This window comes from Strix uralensis, chromosome 36 (genome assembly GCF_047716275.1).
Source record: "Strix uralensis isolate ZFMK-TIS-50842 chromosome 36, bStrUra1, whole genome shotgun sequence".
NCBI classification, from domain to species: Eukaryota; Metazoa; Chordata; class Aves; order Strigiformes; family Strigidae; genus Strix; species Strix uralensis.
Window position 1 is genome coordinate 1,814,942 of NC_134007.1, and position 27,186 is coordinate 1,842,127.

The 27,186-nt window shown below is 52.5% G+C and overlaps 1 protein-coding gene across 1 annotated transcript in view; it reads right to left on the reverse strand.

The window, feature by feature from the left end:
- Positions 1-10,821: 10,821 nt before the first annotated feature.
- LOC141937033 (uncharacterized) overlaps positions 10,822-27,186 on the reverse strand; it is a 32,133-nt gene continuing 15,768 nt past the window's right edge. The window contains exons 12-23 of the mRNA XM_074854443.1: positions 27,055-27,145; positions 26,233-26,329; positions 25,485-25,540; positions 23,244-23,526; positions 22,516-22,747; positions 15,764-15,815; positions 15,372-15,497; positions 14,356-14,589; positions 13,834-13,983; positions 13,198-13,288; positions 11,856-12,831; positions 10,822-11,645 (exon numbers count right to left, since the gene is read on the reverse strand). Of these exons, the coding sequence (XP_074710544.1) occupies positions 11,487-11,645; positions 11,856-12,831; positions 13,198-13,288; positions 13,834-13,983; positions 14,356-14,589; positions 15,372-15,497; positions 15,764-15,815; positions 22,516-22,747; positions 23,244-23,526; positions 25,485-25,540; positions 26,233-26,329; positions 27,055-27,145 (2,547 nt within the window). The 3' untranslated portion in view covers positions 10,822-11,486. The remainder of the gene's footprint in view (positions 11,646-11,855; positions 12,832-13,197; positions 13,289-13,833; positions 13,984-14,355; positions 14,590-15,371; positions 15,498-15,763; positions 15,816-22,515; positions 22,748-23,243; positions 23,527-25,484; positions 25,541-26,232; positions 26,330-27,054; positions 27,146-27,186) is intronic.

Below are 27,186 nucleotides of genomic sequence, written 5' to 3' on the forward strand. Positions count from 1 at the left end.
CCTCAGCCAGGAGAAGCTGTGGCAGATCTGTGACGGTGAGTAGGGGACAGAGCCCGGGCAGGTGCTGCCGTGCCCGGCCCCGCTCCAGGAAAACGTTCCAGGGGCAGACGGGCAGTTTCAGAAGCTTTTTTTCAAGAGCAGTTTCACAAAGTTGTTTGTGTCTTAACACATAGGTTAGCATGTCTCTTTAGCAAGGTCTTGAAATTGGAGGAATTTTGTTTTCTCACCAAAAAAGAAGGGAATTTGCAGGGAAAGAACAGCCGTCTCTGTCCTGCCCCTTGCCAGGAGGCTGTTGATGTCCAGACTCCACATTGTGATGCTCAGCTCAATACACGGGCTCATTGAGGGCACACACAACTCTAGACTAGCTCATATGGCAAACGAAAAAATGACTCTGTGGCCTGGCCCAGTCCTGAGCTCTTTTGTGTGTCGGGGGCACACAGGTCATTCCTGAGCAGCAGCTTCAGCCACTCTGGTTGTCTCACCGGCTCCTCCTGGCCATGGAAGGAGATGGATGGGACTGGCATGGGCTGGAGGGGGGTCCTGGGGGTCCCTGCGGGCAGTGGGGGTTCACGTCTGCTCTGCTCCCTTCTCTCACAGCGCTCCTGCCCTTGGGGAAAGACTCTGAACTCTCCATCGGGTCCCTGGCAGCCGAGACCGTCTGCATCCTGACAACAGAGCAGATTCCGATATCAAGATGGAGCCTGCGGTTGCTGTGCTGCTGGCCCTGGTGAGCCTTGGAGAGACGAAATTCTCTTGAAAAAGGCTGTACTGGAATAATTATTTTTTTTTAAATAAAGCCAGAGCCACAAGCCGCTGGGACTCCATAGTGTCCTTCCCACGGGCACCACCCTGAGTGTGCTGAGCAGGGTCCCTCCCGGCCTCTGCTGCTGCCCCCAGGACCGCACACCCAGACCCAGCCCGGAGAGGAGGAGGAGGAGGGAAGCTTTAGCCCATCCCGAGACACCTCAGGGCACAAAAAGGCACCCGTGCGCCAAGCTGGCACGTCCCCATTTGTCCCAGCACCAAAATCCTCTCTTGCACTGGGGAGCTGGGCTGGTTTTGACTGGGCACTGGTTAGTTGCTAGAACATTCTGGGGTCAAACTGGGGGATTCTGGGGTCCAAAGAGAATTTTGGGGCAAAAGTGGGGGGCTTTTGGGGGTGCTGGTGGAGATTTTGAGGTAAAACTGTGGAATTTTGAGATTCAAGATAGATTTTGGGATGAAAAATAGGATTTTTGGGGATGCTGAAGCTGACTTGGTGTCAAAGTGGGAAATTCTGGGATCAAAAATTGGAGATTTGGGATTCAAAAATGGGAGATTTGGGGGTCAAACATGGAAATTTTGTGATAAAATTGGGGGATTTGATGGTGAAACATGGATCCTGGGGCCATGGATGATTTGGGGGTAAAAAGGGGGTTTGGGGGTCTCACCCCACAGCACCCAAGTGAGGTTGGCCCTGGTGATGGTGGCAGCGCTGTCCCCCACCCCCACGGCCTGGAGGACCACCCGGGTGGCCAGGGCACCCATCGGGGTCTGCACAGCACCTGCCCAGTGCTCCCAGTCACGCCCAGTTGCCTCCCAGTTACCCCCACCTGCCCCACCTCCCTCCCAGCTACTTCCCAGTCCTTCTCCTTAACCCCCAGACACCTCCCAGTAGTCCCCCACCACATTCAATTACCAGTGACCCCCAGCCCATCCCAGTGCTCCCAGTTACCACCCAGTTACCCCCACCTACACCACCTCCCTCCCAGTTACCTCCCAGTCTCTCCCAGCACTGCCCCGGCTCTTCCCAGTGGCCCCCAACAACCTTCCAGTGTCTCCAGCCTCTCCTGTTTCTCCCAGGTCATCCCAGTGCCCCTGAGTTCCCTCCCAGTAGCCCTCAGCTGCCTCCCAATTACCTCCTAGTAACCCCCAACCCATCCCAGTACTCCCACTTACCTCCCAGTACCCCATGCCCACACTGCCTCCCTCCCAGTTACCTCTCAATCCCCCCAGGTCCCTCCTAGTAGCCCCCAGCTGCCTCCCAGCACCCTGCAGTCCCCTCCCAGCACCCCTTCTGGAGACCCCCAGCCCCCTCCCAGCTCCTCCCAGTACTTCCAGTAGCACCTGGAGTGCCTCCCAGCACTGGTACTGGAGGTAGTCAGGGCTGACCCTCTCGGGGTACACCTGAGGCAGCAGCATCTGCTGAGGGGGGACACGTGGAGGGGGGGTCAGGTACTCCTGGGACCCTCAGGGACCCCAAATCACCTCTGTGACCTCTCCAAACCCCATTTGCTGCCCCCCGCCCTGGTCCCTCCAAAACCCCCTTAGCCCCCACCCAGATCCTACTGGCCCCCCAGTTCTCCATTTTTCCCCCCAAGATTCCACTAGTCTCCCCGGAACCTACCGGCCGCCCCTTCTCTCCCTCCTCCCCCAGACCGTGGAGCACCTGATGGGGAACGTGCTGTGCCTCCTCCTCTGCCCCTCAGTGTGACGAGCTGGACACCAGCCGGGTCCCCGCTTCCCGTGCAGCCTCTGCACCCACTCACAGCTGTGATGCTGCTTCTGCTTGGAGCGCAGGAGGGACCTACCTGAAGTAAATACCCAATAAATGGGCTTGTTTTAAGCAATCCCGTGTCCATGAGTGTCTGGGCAGCACTGTGCTGGGCGATGTCACCCCTTGGCTCCCTCTCCGCCCTGTAACAAACAGATGAAGTTTGTTGTTGACTTTACGTTTGCAGTGGTTACACTCAGACGTTTAGTGCCTCCTTCTCTTCTCTCTCTTCTCCTGGTGTTCCCCACATCCCCTCCTCCCCGCCTCCTTTCCCACAGCCCCAACCACCTCTGTCCTTGCTCCAAAGGTCACCGCTGAAATCAGCTGTTCCATCCCCGGGTCGGGCTCTTCCTGGCTGAGATCAACCCACCACATGCGGGTCCCTTCTTTTCCTCGGGGAAAGAGCACAGAAGGCACAAACAAAAGCAGTCCTATTGGTAACGAGCAGAGTACCAGTAGGAAAGGGTCTCTGAAATTCAGTGATGTGTGAAAATCTAGACGACATCTCTGTCCCCAAATGAGAATTAATGCGTTATGTGGTGATTCGTACACGTATAGTGACTGATTAGAAGATTTTGCCACCTCTTGGGTGCCCGCTTAAACTACATCTCAAGTGAGGGGAGGTTGCTGCAGGCGCAGCGCTGCACCGCAGGACCCCCACACCCAGGAAGAGGGGGGAAGGGGGCCTCCACTTGGGGCTACCCACCCCCTCAGCACCCTCTTTCCCAGGGTCCCCATTCCCCCCAGCACCCCAAAACTCCCATCGGAGGGGGGGGAGGGGTGTTGTACCCAGCGCTGCCCTAAGGGACCCAGGCCTCTGGGAGGGAGGAGGGGGTGGCCAAGGGGGGTCAGGGGGATTTGGGGCATAATCCCTCTCCCCAAATTGCCAAATTCCACCCCCCCTGCTGCTCACCGAGGGCGAGGCAGGAGCAGACCCACTGCAGCACCACCGCAGTCTGCAGCTGCCGACAAAGGGAGAGCCGGAGCAGGGCCAAGTGAAGAGGCATGGCTGGGGGGCACTGAGACTGGGGGGGGGGGGGGGGGGGGGCAGTGGCAGCAGGGAGGGGCACTGGGAGCTGGAGAAAGAGGGGTGGGGAACTAGGAGCTGCTGCTTTTAGTGGAGCTGGTCCCACCCTGTGTCCACCCCAACCCCTGCCCTCCCCTGGGTGGGGATCAAAGGGTTGGATAATGGTGGGGCTTGTGCAAGTGGGTGTGCAAAGGCTGGGGCTTGTGTAAAGGCTTGTGCGAGCTCTGGGGCTGGGGAAATGCTCGTGCAACATTTGGGACTTGTACAAATGTGTGTACAAAGGCCTGTGCAAAGTTTGGAGCTTCTGCAAAGGCCTGTGCAATGCTCAGGCTTGTACAAACGCACATGCCATGTTTGGGGATGGTGCAAATGCAGGTGCAACACCTGGGACTTGTGCAAAGCCCTGTGCAAGCCCTGGTGTGTGTCCAAGAGCCCTGGGACATGGGAGAGCAGGGATACACCGCAGAGCACTGGGGGGCACTGGGATGAACTGCTGGGCACTGTGCAGCTCTGGGGAGTACTGGGATGAACTGGGACAAACCAGGGGGCACTGGGAGTTTATTGGGTTATTAACAATATTAACAATATTCTCCTGTAATTCCTGACAGTGTCACAGAAAGCACTCTTCAGCTTTACCATCTGCACCTCCTTGTCTGGATTCACAAAGAAATCATATGGTAATTCCTAGTAATTATGAAAATTAATCAGAAAATAATACTGAAGAAAGTAACAATCACAGCTGAAAAAGAGAGTTAAATAAAGGAAGGAATGAAATGAGCAAATAGTGCCTCAGCTCTTGGAAGTTGTTCCTACACACCATGCTTGTACACTAATCCTCTGGGAGATCCCCATCAGAGGAATTCCGAATTCTCTTTCAATGTTATGTCTATGAGAGAACCCAAAATATTCTACTTCGCAAGGGAATGTATAACAAATTAATTCCACGGCATCATCCTGAGGAAGAAAAGAACAAGAAATCTAAAAGGATTTCAAGCACTGAATATGATTTGAGGGAATAAAGATTTTTGAATTGAAAAGAGAAGGAAAAAGAAGCCTGGCACCAAAAGTTGAGAGAGCTTCTATCTAACAGGGAGCACGACAAAGGCAGATGAACCAGGTCAGTATAAACCAGACAATTGTTTCTTCCCTTTGAGATGAGCAAAATACCGTAGAGATATTACAAAAGAAAGTATTCTGATACTGAAGAGCTCTGGTTTGTCACGTCAAGCATCAGGCGCCCCAGCAGCGGGTGGCTGTGGAAGGCGTGTGGACAGAGATAATTCAGCGGGCACAGGGAATGTGGGAGAGGAAAGCTCACAGACAGACGCCAGAGGATGGCAGCTTGGGCATTTGTTGCCAGGCTGAGAGAAGGCCGAAACACATGACAGAGAGAACTGAAGGCAGGTGTTCTTCCATTTCTTGGGTTTGCTTCTCGGTCAGAATGGAGCCGGGGAGACACACAGCTTCAGCACTTGGTTTCTGCAACTGTCTGCAAAGTCTCCACAACACAGGATGGTGTGTATAGAGGACCCCCAAAACCCACATATGCTGCTGGTAGATTCACTTTCAGTCTTTTGCATTTTCTTTTACCTTCCCCACCACCACTTCTGAGGCAGCACAGGCACTGTGCAGTTGCTGCTTTATTTCCTTCACCACCACCACCGTCCAGCTGCAACATTTTCTTCCAGTTCCAGCAGAGATCACACCTGCGCTGGGCAGCACAGACTGGCCAAGAGCACAGACACATCAAAGCAGTGATACCAACCTGCCTGTGCAGCATCCGCCACCAGAAGCCACAAACAGGAACAGCAGCAACAACCGTAGTGTCACTGCAGTCAGACACGAGACCTGTATCAATCTGTCTGTGTTTGTAACACAGCAAACTGCACTACACCAGTAAAGAGAGCAATCTCATCTTCATAAAGATTAGAGGTCTTTTCCAAACAAGAAAAAGCATGTTTGGGTTATCTTCTTCCTGAGAGTTTTCAGTAGAAAAATTAACATTCACCAGTTTACCTATTTCTACACATAACAGAGCATGGGCGAAATATGAATTCTAATGCAGTTATCTTCAGGAAGAGAAGAAATATCCCCAAACACTTGCTACACATCTTTAATGGAAGAGATAGAAAGTACTGCAAAGCACAGGGACAAGCTGAGTGCTCTAGTCAAGAAAAAAATCTTCCCATCTCTACAATTGCTCCATAACTGGCCTCAGAGGGGTTTTGTCCCCTCCTCAGAAACACAAACTTCCAGTCACTCGCAAATACAAAGTACTGACCTGAGTGAACCACAGTCATTCCCAAATTATTTCCCCAGGGCAAATTATATCTAGTAAGGAAGCTGCAGGTAATTTCCTCAAGTTACCAAGAAAGTTCCACCCTCCCTTTTGGTCACCTCGTAAGGGAGGAGCGGCTTCTCTGGGCCAGAGGAGCAAGGCTCTGCTTTTATTTATTTTCTGACATGAACAAAACCTGCTTAAGGATGTAGAGCTCCAAAAAAATCATTTCTATAATGCTATCCAGGTTGTACTGCTTCTCTCTCTATCTCCAGTATCACCGACACAAGAACACCCCGTCATTCTCTTTCACACACACACTTGAGACGCTTGTTGCAGAGACAAACCCCTGCAGGTGAGTAAAGCCTCAGCTCCTCGTGGAGGCAAATCAGATGCAGCAGTCCTGCCATCCAGACCCCTATCAGCACAGGCCTCCCAACAGCTCTTCAGACACCCCAGCAGAATTCCTTCTTCTCATTTCTGTCACAGCCATCCACAAATCCCCACCTCTGACTCCACTCACCCACACACCATAAATTCTCTCACGCAATTTGGGTCCAAAGAAGGGACTGCAGAAGCCTGGACCTTAAGTACTAAATTCACTTGTTTGGTGCACAAATGCCACCGAGCTCATGGACAGACTCCATGTTCTGAGCTTCACCTTCACTGGAAGCTTAATAAGTGCCTGTTTTTTAGGGTCTGAAGTGAAAGTTGCCCCTCAGTCCGTGAGCGGCTGAAGCTGGGACAGCGACACACTGTGCATCCAGCCAGCCAGGGCTGGGTGTGATCCTGGGACCCTGAGAGGAAGCATTTGAACCTCAACAAGCTGATAATGGAACTCTGCTGCACAGGTAAGGAGCAAAGTGCTATTGGCACTTTTTACAAGAGTGAAATACTCTTGTGTTGTTGTTTTGGATCGCCAATGGGAAGAAAATATATACACCTGTCACAGTTACATTGGCAGGGATTTTGTTATTCCTTTCCTCTGGGTTTTTTATATTCTAGAAATAAATTCAAACTTTTAATTAGGCTTTGATGCCATAAAAATTTTATAATGCCATAAAAAATTAGACAAACTCTGCCCTAAGCTCTGGCAGGAGAAGCAGCCCAGGCAGTTTTTCCCTTGGGCTCTGTCTGCCATCAGCGATGGGATTCAACCATAAAATGGTTCCTTCCCCCACACAAATATCTCACCCCGTGCCGGAGTAGGGATGGGAAGCTGCTCCCAGTGCCCAGCCAAGGCCATCTGGCAGCAGAACAGTTTTCTTTAGGCCTTTCCCAGCAATCCCAGTCTCATTCTGAAATCCATCGGAAGCAGTTTGTAATTAAAGGTACCTGCTGGAGATACCTCACGGGCTCAGGGATTTACCGTGAGAGAGGCAAAATGTAATTAAAACAGCCAAATGAGGCTGGCTCGCTCCTCCACCAGGAGAGTGCTGAAGGACATTGCCTTTCCAGCCCCAAACTGCTGCTCCCCCACCCCCCCCCCCATTTCAGCTTCCCCCGGGAATTCAGTACCAAGAGCCACTGGACAGCCTGAGGGGGGGGAAGCCCTTTTCTGTTTTTTTCCCTTTTCCCCCCCAAACCTCCTGCCGTTTCAGGGTCCCGCTGTACTCACCCAGAGCGGCTGCTCCCTTGCAGGGGCCAGGCGAGGCTCCCTTCTCCCGGGGGTCCCCACGGGGGGGTCGGAGGCAGCGGGGCCTGGGGGGGGGGCAGGACAGAGCGGCGCTTCGCTCTCTTGGAAGGCGCCGGGCGTGGGGGGGGCAGTTTCCCTGCTGCCCCCTCCCGGGGCTGGGGCTGTGGGGGCAGCAGGGGGGGCGGTTCTCGGCCGGGATGCAGTTTCTGCCCGGCAAAGGCGGCTGGTTCACCGCCGCCAGCACCGAGAGAGCTGCTCCGCTCCCCCCGCTCTACTCCCCCCGCCGGCGCCCGGGGCTCAGCGTCCCATCCCTGCCCGCCTGCCCTGGGGCACCCCCCGCCCGCCCCACTGGGCCCTCCCGGCCCTGCCACTCCCCTGGCCCCGCCGCCAGTGCCGGCCGAGCCCCCCCCACCAGCGCCAGCCCCGGCGGGCACCTCTGCAGCTGCTGCCGCCACCTCCGTGGCTGCGGATCGGCCTGAGGGGAGGGGCGGGGCCAGGAGCCCATTGGTTTATTATATCAACAGAAGTACAGGTTCTTATGGATCGCCGGTGATAAATATACTGTCTGCAAAAGCACGTGCAGATACCGAGACGATAAATACAGCACGCAAAATTCAAAATCAACTCTATAGAGAGATTTCTAAGTTTTCTGAGCAAACACTTGGAATAGTCCGGATCTTACCCAAAGGCGTCCCCATGGGGGGGAAAAGGGAGGTTCAGCACTTCAACTGGTGCCAGGAGCCAGAGGCAGGGTCTTCCCTGACGTGTTCACGATGAGATCTTCCCGCAGCATTCCCCCCTGAGCCCTGACTGTGAGCAGCAGCAAGTCCTGTCCTGACTGTGGGGAGCTGCTCTGGCTGCAGAAGGGCAGCTGGCAGGGCTGGGGGGGACGGTGCGCACCCTGCACTGCCCACTCACGGCATGTCTAGGCTGGCACCCCTGCCTGGCTGCACACCGAAGGTAATTCTGATATCCCACAAGTGTGGCAGCTTCCTGGAGCACTGTGGCTCCCATTTGCCTTCCTGCCCCTGACCCAGTCCAGCCCCACTGCCCCATATACAACCCCCAGCCCAGCTGGGTGCAGGGTGCATTTGGGGGTGGAGAAACATCCCTTGAAATGGTTCAAACAACAGAGGACATGAAGAAATAAGCAGGGTTCCTAAGTTCGCTTTCACGGTTCTTGCCAATTTGTCGCTTGTCTTTCTTTTCTAAGGCAATCATGGATAAAAGAAATAGTCTGGAGAAACACAGTGTTTTAAGAGAATTAGATAGTGGGAGTTAAAACTAAATCTTGATGGAAATATCCAGATAGAGAGGTTCTCTTTCTCCAAGTTCTGGACCCAGATATAAAAGGAAACATTTGAGCTTTGTAGGTTTCTTCCCAAAGCCTTGACCTTTGGGCTAACAAGGTACCTCTGGCCTGTAGCAGCTGAAATAATGAGTCAGAGTGTTCTCTTTTTTTTTTTTTTTTTTTTTCTGCAGGGCAGGGGCCAGTTGTTCTTACAATAGTACAGACTTATGCTCTCGTTAAAGCTCTTACTTCATCATTAGCAGATCAGCAATTAGACAGTTATCAACCTTTTCACCTATCAGCATAAGACCACTCTAACACGCGCTGTGCAGACCAATCACCTCCTTGTTCACACGCTGTTCACATGGCGGTAACTTCTCACAGTTAGGTACTTTTCCACAGTTCACTGTTGCAGCTATCCGTTGTTAGGGATGTTGTATAGCCGTTGTACAGGCTGGAGCGATGGGCTAAGGCCAGCTGGAGGAGTTTCAATAAGACCAAATGCCGGGTGCTGCACTTGGGCCACAACAACCTCCAGCAGCGCTACAGGCTTGGGGAGGAGTGGCTGGAGAGCTGCCAGTCAGAGAGGGACCTGGGGGGGTTGATTGATAGCAGGATGAACAGGAGCCAGCAGTGTGCCCAGGTGGCCAAGAAGGCCAATGGTATCCTGGCTTGTATCAGCAATAGCGTGGCCAGCAGGGATCCCCAGAAGGGATCTCATCCCTGTACTCGGCACTGGTGAGGCCGCCCCTCGATGAGTGGGTTCAGTTTTGGGCCGCTCACTCCAAAAAGGCCATTGAATGACTCAAGCGTGTCCAGAGAAGGGCAACGGAGCTGGTGCAGGGTCTGGAGCACAGGTCTGATGGGGAGCAGCTGAGGGAACTGGGGTTGTTTAGTCTGGAGAAGAGGAGGCTGAGAGGAGACCTCATTGCCCTCTACAACTACCTGGAAGGAGGTTGCAGAGAACTGGGTTTGAGTCTCTTTAACCAAGTAATAAGTGATAGGACAAGAGGTAATGGCCTCAAGTTGCGCCAGGGAAGGTTTAGACTAGATATTAGGAATCATTTTTTTACAGAACAGGTTGTTAGGCGTTGGAATGGGCTGCCCAGGGAGGTGGTGGAGTCCCCATCCCTGGAGGTGTTTAAGAGTCAGGTTGACATAGCGCTGAGGGATATGGTGTAGTCAGGAACTGTCAGTGCTAGGTTAATGGTTGGACTGGATGATCTTCAAGGTCTTTTCCAACCTAGATGATTCTGCATTCTGTGATTCTGTTTTTCCCTGACACTTCGGCACAGCTCAGCACTTTCTTATCTTTCTTCCAAGGCCTGTTTTTCATCAAAGGCCTGTTTCTCGTCAAAGCCCTACTGCTTCTCAGGGGCTGCGCTGACAGGCCAATGCCTCTCCTACATCTCCCACTTCTTTGTTTTATAGCTGCACCCGCAAAGCTTTAACAATTAAAGTTTAGACAAACTTCAAAAAATACGGTATGCATAAAATAGTTCTACAAGAGGCTAAAAACAATACAGCAGTCACAGTTACTAGTTGAAAAGAATAGGCTGGTTTCACTGCCAATAATTAGAGCATATGACTAAGTATTACAAAATAAGGAAAATACAGAATAGCACACTTACTTAATGGGGTAGTAATATTCAGATCTGCTATTGCTGGGGAACCCTGGTTGCACTGACGATTTGGAGTACCTTTCCTTGCAAATTGGAAATCCTACGCAATGCATCCATCCGTAGGTGAGGCATCCAAAGTTGCTGCAAGCAGGTCCAGCTTCATATATCTAAATCAACAGGCCAAAATAACTGGTAATTTTCTTTGAGTGGAAACATCTGATTTCATCCTCCTGTTGGGTTCCACCCAGAGCCTGGCCACCACTCAAGGGGGAAAACCAAGGGAGTTTCTAATAAGGTTAAACACTTGGGTTCTTAAATCTTGATATTGCTAAACATAGAATTGTCTAATCTACATCTTTCACTAGTAACTAATAAACCTATATATTTCATTAATGGTCAAATTCTCATTAGTTGAGGGGTCTGTGGCATCGGGTTGGAGGGTTGTTCCTTCCAGCTCACGATATGACTTAACGTTCCTTGCTGGTATCCACCGGGGACCTGTGGGAGATAAACCACAAACATACCCCCTCCCCCATACTAACAGATCCACTCTCCAGATCGGATCTCCTTCGGGATCCTTATACAACACCCGTAGTTTAATTGCAGAGTCTGTTGTAGTAATAAAATGACATTCTGCTGCTGTCAAAGCAGAATGATTTCTGTTAAAGAAATTAAGAGTATATAAAGCCATTGCCAGTTGGTTATGTGGTGTGTCCTGAGAATTCCCCCTTCTTTGTTTTAAAATCAAGGCCTTTAGTGTACTGACCAACAGAAAGATTTAAAGTTAGTCCTTTCAGAATGTGTATACCTATTATATATTCAGAAAAGAGGGAAACATGACTGAATACAATTGTCCAGGGAGGTCTTCTATTTCCCTTTCTATTTGTGTTTGTACAGCTTTTCTTGGAGTTCCCATATATTAAGGAAGCCTCTGCTTCAGCATCAATCAAAGCATTTACAGTTTGTGCAGACCATAATATCGATTCACCTCCCTTGGTTCCTGCAAAGGGTACAAGTTAGAGCCAGACATTTGTTTTTAGTTGTGCTAGCACCCAGACTGCAGAGGTGATACTTCTGAGGAGGGCGATAAAAACGGTCACACCTTTCGTGCTGGTATCCATTGCAGACCACAATCTGTAGAGACGCAAGCATACCCACGTCCCCAAGTAACAAGGTCCCATGGGCCTTCCCACTTGCGGGAAATAAGATCCCGCACTAGGACTTTGGCATGAGGAACAGATACTTTGTTCGAGCTCTGTAATGACAAAAAATGTGTTAATATCACAGGGTTATTGGAATATTGTGGGATAGTAAGATGATTCAAAGTATATATTGCTTTAGCAAGACGGCTGTGTGGCATCTCTCCTTGCATTCACTCTCTTTGTTTTTCAAGCAGTTGCTTGAGAGTAGCATGGGTACGTTCAACAATGGCTTGTCCTGTGGGGGAATGGGGAATGACAGTTACATGAGATACACCCCATTGGTATAAAAATGCGTGGGTGCGGGCTGCCGCATATCCTGGACTGTTGTCTGTTTTAATGTGATGAGGGATGCCTAAAGCTGCAAAGGCAGATCTCCAGTGCGAGGAAACATCTCGACTTTTCTCTCCTGAATGGGCGGTGGCCCATACTGCTGTGGAAAAGGTGTCAACAGAAACATGTACATATTTCAAGCTCCCAAATTCAGGTATATGAGTAACATCTGTTTGCCACAACTGAAGGCTCTGTAGAACTCTAGGGTTAACTCCTAGCTGAGGCACAGATATGTGTTGTTGGCAGTCTGGACACGAAGCTGTAATGTCTTTGGCAACAGAAGGAGTCAATTCAAACTGTTGTTGTCTGGCACCTTGGTGGAAAAAAGCGTGAGAAGTCACAGCTTGTTGAAATTTGTCCAGAAGGGGAGCAGCCCAAGCTGGGGCTGCAAGAGCATCAGCTCGTGCATTCCCTTCATTAATAAAGCCTGGCAGTCCAGTATGGCTTCGGACATGTAGCACATAAAAGGGTTGTGACCGAGATTGCAACTCATGCCACAAAGTCTTTAAAAGAAAAACCAGATTCTTATTGTTCACTTCTTTTAAAAGAGATCTATCTAATCTCTTAACAACATCAGCTACACAGGCGGAATCTGTAACTATATTTAGTGGAACATGAGGAAATCTTTGAAAAGCCATTGCAACAGCTTGGAGTTCCACTAACTGAGGAGACCCTTCTTCTCGTCCAATAAGGTCTTGCCATTCACCATCCTGTTTCCATGTAACAACTGCTTGTCCAGTCTTTCCGGACATATCAGTAAAGGCAGTAAGGCTGGAAAGTGGCACCGGAGAAACCAAAGGACGTTGCACAATTTGCAATTCCAAATGCATTTGCAGAAGTTTATGTGATGGTAAGTGGAACAACATTTTCCCTGAAAAATCCAACAGTGACATTTGCAGTGACTGTTTGCTAAACACCAATCAAGATAGTAATTTTTTATAGGAACCATAATGTTTTTTTGATCTTGGCCTGTTAATTGCACACAACATTGACGGCCTTTACAAATTAATTTTTGTTTCATCATTAATTTGAATTGGTTGTGCCTGGATAGTGTGATCTAATATTTTCACCCCTAGATGTCCCCAGGGTGGCAGTGTTTGAACCTCTTCAGGGGCAATGTACAAACCATATATTTCCAGTGCCTGTCGTAAAACTGACATCACTTCCTGCAAATGCATTTTTGTTGGTGCAGCTGTTAAGATGTCATTCATATAATGATAACAATCTGCATTAGGGAACTGTTTCCTAACTGTTGAAAGAGATAAGGCAACATACCACTGGCAAAGGGTCGGACCGTTTTTCATGCCCTGGGGCAAGACCGTCCAATGATATCTTTTACAAGGTTGTTGATTGTTTACTGTTGGAACTGTAAAGGCGAATTTTGGGGCATCATCAGGATGTAATGGCATCGTAAAAAAACAATCTTTCAGGTCGATTACACATCTGTCCCATTCTCTTGGTATCATTGTTGGTGAGGGCATCCCGGGTTGTAAAGCGCCCATACTTTCCATCGCTGCATTGACTTGCCTGAGGTCATGCAGTAGCCTCCATTTGCCAGATTTCTTTTTGATTACAAAAACAGGTGTATTCCAAGGACTATTAGAAGGTTCAATGTGGCCTTGGTCTAATTGCTCTTGTACTAAGGACTGCAGGGCACATAGCTTTTCTTGGGACAGGGGCCACCGATCAACCCAAACAGAGGTAGTTGTCAACCATTTCAAGGGAATGGTTGGTCTCTTTGTGCCCTCTGTGACAGTGGCTCCTATGAAAAACCCACTAGCTGTGAACTGATAGTCGTGCCCCACATTCCCAGTACATCTCATCCCCATAGATTTAGAGGGACTGCCACTACATAGGGCCGTACTGTGGCCACTTGTCCTTCTGGGTTAACAATTTGAACTGGCATAGTACTCTGACGAGTGGTCGTGGCTCCTCCTATTCTTGCTAATGCTGCCCCAATATTTATCGTTGACCAATTTTTGGGCCAATCTCGGGATGATATAATAGTGATGTCAGCTCCTGCATCTAGCATCCCCTTGATCCGCACATCTTTTGGAGTACCTTTGGATAATGAAACATGTCATAATAGGATGTGAAGATCCGATGTTCTGCCCCCAACAGATCTGCAGAGTACCTGTGGAGCCAAAACCCCCAGTTCCCCTGGTCCGTTGTTCCACGCCTGGGGCCTGTGAAACAAATGATACAAGTTGAGCAGTATGACAATTAGCAGGAACAGTTACTGGTGAAGATGGCGTCCACATCATAGCACAAATTTGAACCTCATAATCTGCATCAATTATTCCTGGGAGAACAAACAATCCTTGTAAAGTAGTACTAGAACGTCCTAACAACAAGGCACTTAATCCATTCCCTAAAGGGCCATACGCCAGGAGACACACTTTGTGAACTGTCTCATCAGAAATAGTCACTGACGTGGCTGTGGTGACATCCACTCCGGCACTTCCTGAGGTTTTTGCTGTGAGTCCGTCACATAGGCTTGAAACGGATTCCGAGGAGTTATTTGTGTTGCAGCATGCCCCCCCTTTGCGCTCCGCCCTCCATTTCCCTGATTATGGCAGAGTATCAGGGGCTGCCCCTGCACATTAAATTTCGAGCGACAGTCCTTGGCATAGTGCCCTGGTTTTTTACACCTTGCACAGAGTATACCTGCAGCAGGCATATTGTTAACATGCTCTTTTTTTGGACAGTTCTTTTTAAAATGTCCTGTTTGGCCACAGCCATAGCAAGGCAGATCCCCCCTTACTGCGACGGCAACTGTTTTTGCCAGCATCTCCATTTGATGTATTGCTGTCCCAACCTTACTGCAGGCATCTATCATTTCTACCAGTGAGGGATTAGCACTGGGTAATGCTGCAATTACACGTCTGCAATCCTCATTGGCATTATCTCATGCAAGCAGTAGAATTAGAGCCTCTTTTGCTGATTTATTATAAACTTGCTTCTCTAATGCATCCTGTAGCCTATCTAGAAATGACAAATATGAATCATCTGCCTTTTGTTTGATCGTAGTCCAGGACAATGTAGGAGCCCCAGTATCTGGCAGTTGAACTAAAACCTGAAAAGCCAGCTCTTTGGCTTGTGGTAAACACACAAACGGTCACTTGCTGAGGAGACCAGCTCCAGTGTAGGTAAGCCTGCACTGGGGGGGAATTGTGGCAAAAGGGACTGGCAAGGAGCTTTTCTGGGGGGGGTTGAATCTTTTGGAGCCAAGAAGGTGGCTAGTCGGCTCTAAGGAGGCTGGCAGGCCGGTGGGTGGGCAGCTGAGGCGGTGTGGGCAGAGGGCGGAGCCAAGTGCCAGTGGTTCCTGTTCTGAACAAGGTGTAAACACAACAATGGTCACTCGCCGAGGAGACCAACTCACACCCCTCCCCTTGGTAACGAGCTGGGTGGGCTACCGAGTTAGCGTGGGCGGAACCAGCACCACCCACCGTTGACTAGGTGATAAGAACCCTGTGGGAGCTCAGGGTGATCAGACAGTACTTGACTGTGAGTGCACTGAGGCAGCTTGTAGGGCAGGGCTGAGCCTCTGCCACTGAACAAGGTACGTTTGATCCCTGCAAGCAATTGGCCAGAGCCAGAGAGAGGGGAGGGAAGGAACAGCACTGCAGGGATGTGAGAGCACAGTGTGTGGGAAACAGCACCCAGGGATTGGTTCTCTCCCGGCCAGAGAGAAGATCATGGTCACAACATGGCCAAGAGGCAGAGTGATGAGCAATGTGGGAACCCAGACAGAGGTCCTGCACAGACAGGTGGCTGTGCAGGTCTCTGCCTGCCGAGAGTGCCTGAGCCTGGCACTTGAATTGGAGGGAGTCAGAGACACAGTTTGCGTGCGGTGTGATCAAGTAAACGATCTGCTCAGACAGGTGGTTGATCTGAGGGAGGAGGTAGAAAGGTTGAGAACAATCAAAGAGTGTGAAAACGAGATTGTCTGGTGGAGCCATACTCTGAGACAAAGGCAGCAGGTAGAGGCTCTACAAGAAATACATGACTCCCTCCCCTCCTCTCACCGGGCAGAAGGAGGACATGTGGGGGACAGGGGGGAATGTAGTCAGGTCCTTCCTCGGAAAGGCAAGCGAAAACCTTCTCAGCCCCCCTCACCTTCCCAGTTGTCATTATACAATAGGTATGAGGCTTTGGAACTAGATGGCCAACCAAATGAAGATGGAAACGAGGACCCATCTAGTGAGTCATCCACAGTTTGTCCCTCAGTCCCAAGACCTGCGACTTCTTCAAGTAAAAAGAAAAGCAGGGTAATTGTAGTGCGTGACTCTGTTCTGAGGGATACGGAAGGACCCATATGTCAACCAGACCCATACCATAGAGAGGTCTGGTGCCTCCATGGGGCTCGGATCAGAGATATTAAAAGGAAGGTCACTGCTCTGGTGTGGCCCTCTGATTACTACCCCTTGTTGGTTATCCAGGCAGGTAACGATGAGGTGGTAGAGAGAAGTCTTAAGTCACTCAAAAAGGACTTCAAGGCACTGGGGTGGCTAGCTGAAGGCTCGGGAGCTCAGGTCATGTTTTCATCAATCCCTCAAGTGGAAGGGAAAAACACTGATAGAGGGTGGAAAACATATCTGATTAACACGTGGCTCAGAGACTGGTGCCACCATCGGAATTTTGGGTTCTTCGATCATGGTGAAGTTTATAAGGCACCTGGTCTGCTGGTGACAAATGAGACAGGTGGGATGCAGCTGTCCCAGAGGGAGAAAAGGATTCTGGGGCAGGAGTTAGCAGGGTTTATTGACAGGGCTTTAAACTAGATATGAGGGGAGATGGGGAGATAACTGGGCATGTTAGGAACAAGCTTAGGGGAAACGTGCCAAAGCTTGAAGGATGGTGGACTGGTGAGGGCTCTCCCTCTGCCACTTCACTTGGGAGAAGGGAAAAATGTTTAGGGACTGTGGAAGCACCTGAGAAGGGTCTGGTAGGGAATGGGGCCCATGCTCACAAGAGGGTGTTGGATTCATTAGCTCATCTCAAGTGCATCTATACCAATGCACATAGTATGAGCAACAAACAGGGGGAGCTTGAAGCCATGATGCAGCACGAGAACTATGACATAGTAGCCATAACAGAAACATGGTGGGATGCCTCACACGACTGGAGTGCTGCAATCGATGGCGACAAGCTCTTCAGGAGGGATAGACAGGGAAGGAGAGGTGGCGGAGTGGCCCTGTATGTAAGAGAATGCTGTGAGAGCTCAGAAATCAAGTACAGTGATAACGGGGTTGAGAGTGTTTGGATTAGGTTAAGGGCCAATAAAGCAGATCTTGCTGTGGGAGTCTGCTATAGACCTCCCAACAAAAGCAGTGAGGGCGATGAAGCTTTCTAGAAACAGTTGGGAGAAATCTTGCAGTCACTTGCCGTTGTTTTTGTGGGGGACTTTAACCTCCCAGGTATCTGCTGGGATCACAGCACAGCAGAGAGGGAACAATCCAGGAGGTTCCTGGAATGTGTGGAGGATAACTTCCTCACACAGCTGGTGAGTGAGCCGACCAGGGAAGGTGCCCTCCTGGACCTGGTTCTTGTGAACAGGGAAGAGCTTGTGGGGGAGGTAAAGGTTGGAGGCCGTCTGGGGTGCAGTGATCATGAGATGATTGAATTTTTGATCCTTGGAGAAACAAAGAGAGGGGTTAGTAAAACTGCCACCTTAGACTTCCGCAGGGAAGACTTTGACCTGTTCAAGAGACTGATTAACAAAATCCCTTGGGAGGATGCCCTGAAGGATATGAGAGTCCAGGAAGGCTGGACATACTTCAAGAGTGAAGTCTTAAAGGCACAGGAGCGGGCTGTTCCCGTGTGCCGAAAAACAAGCAGGTGGGGAAGGAGACCGGCCTGGCTAAACAGGGACCTTTGGCTGCATCTCAAGAACAAAAGGAGAAACAACGACCTTTGGAAGAGGGGCCAGGTCTCTCATGACGACTATAAAGATGTAGTGAAGCTATGCAGGAAGAACATTAGGAGAGCCAAAGCACAGCTAGAGCTCAACTTGGCTGCAGCTGTTAAGGACAACAAAAAATGTTTCTACAAATTCGCTAACAGAAAAAGGAGGATTAGGGAAAATCTCCCTCCTTTACTGGATGCAGAGGGAAACATGGTAACTAAGGATGAGGAAAAGGCTGAGGTGCTCAACGCCTACTTTGCCTCAGTCTTTAGCAGTGGAACTGGCTGTTCCCTGGACACCCAGCCTCTTGAGATGGGAGATGGGGAGGGGAAACAGACTGACGTCAGCACAGTTGAAGAGGAGGTGGTCAGAGACCTGCTACACCACTTGGATGCACACAAGTCTGTGGGACCGGATGGGTTACATCCAAGGGTGCTGAAAGAGTTGGCAGATGTGCTTGCCAAGGTGCTTTCCATGATTTACCTGAAGTTGTGTCTAACTCGGGAGGTCCCATTGGACTGGAGGGTGGCAAATGTGACACCCATCTACAAGAGAGGCAGAAAGGAGGATCCAGGAAACTATAGACCTGTCAGTCTGACCTCGGTGCCAGGGAAGGTCATGGAGCAGGTCATCTCGGGTGCCATTAAAAGTCATATAATGGACAACCAGGGGATCAGGCTTAGTCAGCATGGGTTTATGAAAGGTAGGTCCTGCCTGACAAACCTGATCTCCTTCTACGACAGGGCAACCTGCTTATTGGATGAGGGAAAGGTTGTGGATGTTGTTTACCTTGACTTCAGTAAGGCCTTTGACATCATTTCCCACAGCATTCTCCTGGCGAAACTGGCTGCTCGAGGCTTGGATGGGCACATGCTTCGCTGGGTAAAAACCTGGCTGGATGGCCGGGCCCAAAGGGTTGTGGTGAACGGAGTTAAATCCAGTGGGCAGCTGGCCATGAGCGGTGTCCCCCAGGGCTCGGTTTTGGAACCGCTCCTGTTTAACATCTTTATTGATGATCTAGACGAGAGGATCGAGTGCACCCTCAGTAAATTTGCAGATGACACCAAGTTGGGTGGGAGTGTTGATCTGCTCGAGGGTAGGGAGGCTCTGTGGAGGGATTTGGACAGGCTAGAGTGATGGGCTGAGGCCAGCTGGAGGAGTTTCAATAAGACCAAATGCCGGGTGCTGCACTTGGGCCACAACAACCTCCAGCAGCGCTACAGGCTTGGGGAGGAGTGGCTGGAGAGCTGCCAGTCAGAGAGGGACCTGGGGGGGTTGATTGATAGCAGGATGAACAGGAGCCAGCAGTGTGCCCAGGTGGCCAAGAAGGCCAATGGTATCCTGGCTTGTATCAGCAATAGCGTGGCCAGCAGGGATCCCCAGAAGGGATCTCATCCCTGTACTCGGCACTGGTGAGGCCGCCCCTCGATGACTGTGTTCAGTTTTGGGCCGCTCACTCCAAAAAGGCCATTGAATGACTCGAGCGTGTCCAGAGAAGGGCAACAGAGCTGGTGCAGGGTCTGGAGCACAGGTCTGATGGGGAGCAGCTGAGGGAACTGGGGTTGTTTAGTCTGGAGAAGAGGAGGCTGAGAGGAGACCTCATTGCCCTCTACAACTACCTGGAAGGAGGGTGCAGAGAGCTGGGTTTGAGTCTCTTTAACCAAGTAATAAGTGATAGGACAAGAGGTAATGGCCTCAAGTTGCGCCAGGGAAGGTTTAGACTAGATATTAGGAATCATTTTTTTACAGAACAGGTTGTTAGGCATTGGAATGGGCTGCCCAGGGAGGTGGTGGAGTCCCCATCCCTGGAGGTGTTTAAGAGTAGGGTCGACAGCACTGAGGGATATGGTGTATTTGGGAACTGTCAGCATTAGGTTAATGGTTGGACTGGATGATCTTCAAGGTCTTTTGCAACTTAGATGAATCTGTGATTCTGCGAATCATTCCCACAGGATTCATTCTTCCGGAGATGCTCCGGCGTGAGTCACCCATATGTGTTTTAGTCCTCCCAGCACCGAACTACAACAGCGGGGGCTTTTTCTTCCCTCAGAATCTCAGCCTTTTAAGTGCAGCCACCTGCTCCCCTGTGGGGTCCTCCACAGGCTGTAGGTCAGCATCTGCTCCACCATGGACCTCCATGGGTGGCAGAGGGGTGGCTCTGCCGTCTCACAATGGGCTGCAGGGGGGCTCTCTGCACTGGCCTACCACACCCCCCTCCTCCCCTTCCTTCCACTGACCTCAGTGTTCGCAGAGGTGCTCTACTCACAACTCCTCCTCACAACTCCAACTCCTCCTCCCAGTTTCACCTCTTAAATACATTATCACAGAGATGCAGTCACTATCATTACTTGGTTCAGCCTTGGTCAAAGGTGGATCTGACTTGGAGCCAAGGGAGCTTCGAGAAGCCTCTCAGAGGGGCCACCGCTGTAGCTGCCTCCCCTGCTACCAAGAACCCCTGCAACACACCCAACCCCAGCACAGAGGTGACAGTTTGCAGACACAAGGGACAAGGGCTGCTAGGGTGGGGCTGAAGAGGCTTAGCTGGGAGAGCATTAGACTGAAGATCTAAATGTTCCTGCTTCCACCCCGGGCTTCAGCAATGATTTTTCCCCCTAGATTTTTACAGAGCCCTTCTGCCTTCTTCCAGCCTGCCCTGGCCCTCCTTGCTCCTTCACTTCTTGCCAGAGCACTGCCTGTGCACTGTAGCTGCAGATCTAGAGGCTAGAATGAGCCTTCCTCCAGCACCACAAGCCCCAACCTCCTCCTGGGCAACAGTCTCCATTCAGGGCTTCTTTGGGGTGGTCTCCAGCTGTGCCTCCTTCCCTGCTCCACAGGGACTGGGACCTCATCTCTGCGGGGTCTCTGCAAAGACCTTGTCCCTCTCATCTTTGTCATTCTCAGTGGGGCAGACTGCTCCCCTCCTCATGCCTGTCTTTCACCTCGACCTCAGTTCCCAGACCAGGGCACACTGCCCATGGGGAAACCACTGTCCCCCCAGTCCCAGGGAGAGGCACTTTTGGGAACTGAGAGCCAAATGGCATCTTTCTCTCTCCAGAGGTCTGTCACAGCCAGACCTCTGATGTTCCCCAGACAGCTGACAAAGCTGTGCTGAGGATCGTTCCCTGTGACACGTGGGCCCCACTGTTGTTTAGTCACACACTGTCCTGAGCAGAGTTTCTTGGTCCCCTTTGCCCCCTACTGCAATGTTTGATGAAACACAGACATGTTCCTCTCTGGGCAGCAGCAGGGAGATACACAGCACAGGGGGACTCCTCTGGGGCCCCGCATGAACATCCCTCTGCATCAGCCTCTCCCTCCTGCAAAGGCACAGGTTGGGACAGAAGTTCCAGCAGTGGCTCCCCTGGGGTGCAGCATGGAAGGCCACCAACTCACACTGTGACTTCCAAACAGCTCCAGCTCAACCACTGGATGCCATTTTTACTCTCCAAATTTACATCCCTTTGCATTTTCTGTGCATTGCACATGCTTCTGTGTTCTCTGTCCTCTCAGCACCAGACCCAGGGCTCACAACACAAGTGTCCCAGCTGTCCCTAGTTTCCATCCCCAAATATCCTCACACACTAGACTGAACTGTCCAGCCCAGCTGCAGCCCCTCACAGCCATCATTCCCTTCCCAGAGGAAGAAAGACCTAATCACGAGCTCCAACAAGCCGCTGAGCTCCCCTCTTGCAACCGCTTGCTGTTACAGAACCCTTCTGGCCCATCAGGAACACGGTGACAACTGTGACCCAGGAGATCATCCCCTGTCTCCAGTCTGAGCATCTCCCCAGTCAACCAGTCAGGCCAAGGAGTGGCACATACTGGACTGTAGTCCCACAGCAATGTGCACATCCCAGCCCCCTGCAGACCTGCTGCCTCCCCATGGCTCCCCAGGGACGCACCTCCAGAGAATTTTGGCTTTTATTGTGACTGAGTGTAAGTGAGAGGAGGGGAGAGGGAGAGACTGTCTGTCCAAGCAAGGTTACTGCCTTGTCAGCTTTGAGCATGAGCTTGAAAATGCCTGTCCACAGGGGTAGTGCCTGCAGGACTGTCACTGCTCCAAAAGAGTCCTTCTAGGTCTGGAACAAGAACGGGAGAGTCACTGCTGAGGATGGGCTTTGGGGCCATGTGTGCAAAGCAGAACAGAGGAGCAATCCATCTCCTTAACTCCACTCAACCACTCCAGAAGTTCACGGTGACTGTGGTCTGGTTTTTGTTGTCCCAAACTCTCTCTGCCAGGCAGGGGCTCAGCAGGGAAAAATCTATGGCACTGGCAGCACAGTTGCCCCAGGTTTACCACCATGAAGACACCATCCCTGCATGTGGTCAGGCAATCAGCCTTGGAGTTAACAGCTGAACATGCTCACCCACCCTGCCACAGAGCCCAGCCAGGGCTGTCCCAGGCACTGCTTTGCTGTCAGGACAGTCCTCAGTGTGGGAGGAGTGGGAAGGTCCATGAGCCCAACCCACACCCTCAGCCCCAGGGAGATGGACACCTGCTGTTCACCTCACCTCCAGGGATACTGGTAGGAAGAGTGGTGCAGTGGGAGAACCAGTGACTGGAGGATGGGCTATAATATTTCAGTCCCCATGTACCTCCACCACAGACCCTGGGGTATCATCAGAGCCTGGGGGCACCTCACCCCATGGAGGGAATTTCCCTCACCCTCAGGGAGGGAATTTACCTCACCGTGTTGCACTGCTCCTGCTGTGGAGCTGGGAACAGATGTGGCACAGATCTGTGGAGGGTCTCTCTTACTGGCAGGTGTCACAGGGATGGAGCCGAGCATCTGCTTGGCATGAGGGAGGTCCTGGGCTGACTCCCTGACATCTCCAAGGGTGTTTCTGCCCTGACTGCCCAGCCTCAGGCAGTCCTCTCCAGGCCCTGTGGGCATGTGCTGCCCATCCAGGGCTCGGCTACGAGCGGAAGAGGCGAGTGGGAGGGCTGTGTGTGCCGCCTCTGCTGAGCCCCTCTTGAAGGAGAAGAGGGTGGCTGTGCTGGACCTGAGTTCAGGTCACTGCCCTGTGCCACAGACCCTCCACCCACCACCCAGGGACAATGCTGGCAGCAGAGTGTGGTCTTCTGTGGGGAGAGCTCAGGGAGGGGAAAGATGTCAGCAGCATGCTAGGAATCCTTTCTGGCTGCACTGAACGACGTGTTGTGAGTGTGCTGGTCCAGCCCAGGTGTCCTTTGGGACCAGGGACACATTACCCTGGTGGTTTCCCAGGGGTGAGGGTCTGAGATTGTCCTTTCTCCAGGCGGAGATCCCATACCACATGGGAAGCCTCCTCTGTGCCAGCAGGTAGCAGGGTCTGAGCTGGATGGGCCTGGCAGGATTGTGGGACTCCCAGCTGTAGGAGAGACATTTCTTACCCCGACCCTGTCTCCAGGTCCTTCTCCTTCCACCATTACCACTGGTTTGAGCAGAGCCTCAGCTCAGGGAACCTGGAGATGCTGAGTTCAGGAACAGCCCTGCCGAGGGGGGACTGGTGAGGCCGGTGCCCACTTCTTGTTCCCGGGGTGTTTGGTGTCTCCGTCCACCCTGTGTTGGTGGGATTGGAGAGGCACAGGCCTGTCCACAGCCACGCAGAGGCGGCGATAGCCAGGAGATGGTGCCTTGGCTGCTTCCCCAGCAAGACACTGGCAACTAAGTTGGGGTGTGAGACACGGACTTTCCCTTCAGGGTGCCCATCCCCTGGGCATGGTGAGCCCAAACTCAGAGAAATAAGGCTGGTCTCCCATGGGCTTTCCACATCTGAGTTCTGCCCAGTGTGGGGCTGCAGTGCTGAGGGTTGGGGTCCTCAGGAGCTGCAGGAGCACCCACAGCTCTGGGCACAGTGACAGTCCTGCCTGACTGCAGAGAATGGACCCAGCCATCAGGGCCAGACTGTTCAGGTCCCCAAATGCCATGAAAGAGGTTCTTTCTGCTCAGGGGTACTGCCCCCTCCAGTGTACACAGGCCTAGGTCTTATTTCCCTGAGAAGGAAGAGGCAAACCTCTACCAGCTGCCAGAGTAAGGGAGAGATATTATACCTGTGGGAGTGCAGAGCTGGCAGGGAGGTGGCATGGAACAGGCACTGGGCTCTACTCCCCAGTTCCCGCTTGGGGCACCTTGAGTCCATACTGCCCATAGGCACCCACCATCCTGTGTCCATAAGATAACACTCCCCTCTTCTTCTTTACTTCACTTTTAGACCTTATTTCTCTGAGATGCAGGGCTGGAGCTTATCCCAGTGGGAGTTTTGCAGGGGATGGAGGCTGTGTTTGCAATGCCCATGTATGTCACCCATCAGCGTGGGGGTCTTGCCCTGGGAACTCTGGTCTCCCATGGGGGCTGCCAGCAAGAAGGCTTCCGGGTGTGGGGCAGAGGGATGTGTGAACCTCAGCTCCCCCCAGCTCCCCCCAGCTCCCCCCAGGGTCACCCCAGGGGTGGAGGAGCTCCCAGCAGGGAATGGGGCAACACTGCAATAGGAGAGGATGTTGCCAACATCTGCCTCCTCCCCACTTCTGCTCCGGGGCCAGATCCTGCTGTTTGCAGGGGTACAGAGCTGCATCTGCTCCCCACAGGGAATCCAGTTACAGACACCCAATGCACATTCCAGCCCGTGGCAGAGAAGCCTGTTGGAGAAGAGCTGGCAGGGTGTGGAGACCCACCAGCGGGAGCAGGGAGGGCAGTTTGTCAGTTTGGGCTCGAGGTACTGTGCAGGTGTCAAACCCTTCTCCCAGCCTGGTTCCTGCATGAGAGGATTCTCTGCCCATGGTCACTGGGGCAGGTGAAACCCCAGCTGAAGGAGAGGGACCCTGGCTCAGCTCTCAGCAGCACCTGTTTTAGTGGAGGGACACAAAATCTCCACTGCCATGGAAATGTGCCCACATGAGCAGCCGCCTTGATGGGCCCTTCTCCAGGCCAGGAGCTCGACCATGGCTTTTGGTTGCATCACACATCTTGTGGGGCTGCTTTCTCCATCCCCTTGGCCCTCTAACAGCGCTGAGGGAAAGGTGCCCTCATCCTCGCTGCTCCCAGCCCTCCTGTACCTGCCCACAAGTCCTGCCCCGCACACAACCCAAACTGACATCCCTGGCAAGGGATCAGGAGGGCAGGGGTGGGAGCTGGAAGGGAGCAGGAGGAGTCTGCCACGGGTCTGCAAAGCAGCAGGAACAGCCCATGAAGATGGGTCCTGGCAGAGCATGAAGAGAGGGAATCCCAGCCCCATGTGACCAAAAAGTGGCTCTGGACTCTGTGCTGGGGCACTGGGGAGCAGAGCTGACTCCTAAGCACTGGGGGAGGTAATCCGCGGGCCTCAATCCCCCCTGGTCTGGCTGGGGTATTCCGGGCCCTGTGGCCACCTTAGGCTCACTTCTATGAGCCAAATCCCAGGGCTTCCCCTGACATGGCAGCCTCTGCACTGTGGGACAAGCGTGGCCGAGGCAGGGCCTGGAGGAAAGAGCAGCTGGAACCCTCAAGTGAGGAGATAGATGCTCCCACTGGAGTACATCATGGGACCTATTGAGAGACATTTTGTCTAGAAACTGCCTGTGGCCAGCAGGATGGAAATATTTCTGTCACTAAGATTATTCCCCAGGGACCATGGGCTCTCACAGCCCCACAACCTGACCTGAGTCTGCTGTCCCTGAGACATGGCCCTTCCCTACCATTGTGTCTTTGTTCTCTGCTCACCTGACCAAGCTTCAGGAAGATGCCCTGACACCTGGCAGGCAAGGAGATGCTCTGGGTCAAAGCCCCCAGAGACTTTTAATAAGAACGAATAAGGATGCACAGCATAAAAATGGGAATAAAAATAGAGGAAACTCCAGGTGATTTCTGCTGCCCATGGGTCAAGGGAGTTGGTTCCCTGGTCCTCACGGCTCTCCCAGCTGCACAGACCTCTCCTCCCTCCCAGCTGCACCCAGCTGCAGGGCAGGGATGGGCTCTCCTGGCCTGGGGCTCAGGGACTGTTGTGCACCAACCTACAGTGTCACAGCTGTTGTGTCCTCATGGGGATGTGCCACAGACACCTCTTCAGCATCATCATAGCCCATGCTCCCTGGGGACAGAGATGAGGTGTCTCCTTCAGCTCCAGGGATCTCGGCACTTCTCTGGGAGTGTGGACTGCCCCCTGCAAGCAGCAAGGCTGGATGTTTCAGTTCACCCCTTGGGATCTGAACTCCACCATCCTCCTTGCTCCTCACCACATTCAGCTCCTTCTCCCACCTCCAGACCTTTCAAGGAAAACTCCCTGGGCAGGTTTCCCCTTCCCAGGAGGTCTGGGCCTCAATACAGTAGTGACTTGGGGTGCATCAGGGATGTCACCCTAGGAACAGGCAGTGCTGTCTTTCCCTCTCACCTCTGGGTGCATCCCTGGGGCCTGCTCCCTCCTCTGACATCCTGGGCATTTCCCACTCTCCCTGCCTGGGCACAGCATCCTCCCCCAGATCAGAAACCTCTCTGGCATCATCGTAGCCATCTTCTGGGTGATCTCTGGGCAGGACAAGGACATCTGAAAGGAGAGGGGAGCTGGTGACAGTGAGAAGATACGTCCTGCAGAGCAGAGGACGGGAGGATGCTCAGGGACACAGGGCTGAGACACTGGGGTTGGCAGCACCACAGGAGACAGCCATGTCCTCCCCATCTCCAATGGTGACACTCAGTGACCCCTCTGTCCACATCACGTGTCTGCAGGGAGATCAACCCCTTCCTGCCTCCGTTACCTGGTGCTGATCCCAGGCCATCCTCCTCCTCGCTGACCCCAGGGTAGGGCTGCAGCTGGGTCAGGGACTGCTCTGAAGAGGAGCCTGGAGAGAAGCACAGCGGGTGTTATGGAGCAAGCCCCACTGACATGGCTCATGGTCAGTGCTGCCGGGGAAGGTGGACCCACAGAGCTGGGGCTGCATGGGGAGGAGGGCTGCGAATTCACCCTGCTCCCCCGGGACAACCCTGTCTCAAAGGTGTTCCAGAGCTGCCCTAAGATAGCCCCTTCCCTCAATTGTCAGGTGCCACATGGGGTTCAGGGACGGGAAGAGAGGGGCTGTCCATCTGGGACAGTCCGAGCTGACTGGGAGAAAGCTTCTCTCTTGGGCCCAGGACCTGGATGCTCTCCCCACATACCCCACAGTCCAAGCACCGGAGGGACCATGGACTTGGGAGGCTTCGGGGGATCAGCTCTGGGTTGGGGCCAGGGGAAAGGGTCCTGCAGATGTGCCTTCAGGGAGGACCCACACCCACCTGAGTGACCAAACCTGGCCTGCTTCTCCGAAGATGGGCTGTAACCAATCTCCTCATACACGGCCTCGAGGAAGGGCTCCTGAGCTGGAGCCTGGGGACAGAAGCAGGGCTGGCACAGGGACAGGCAGAGGG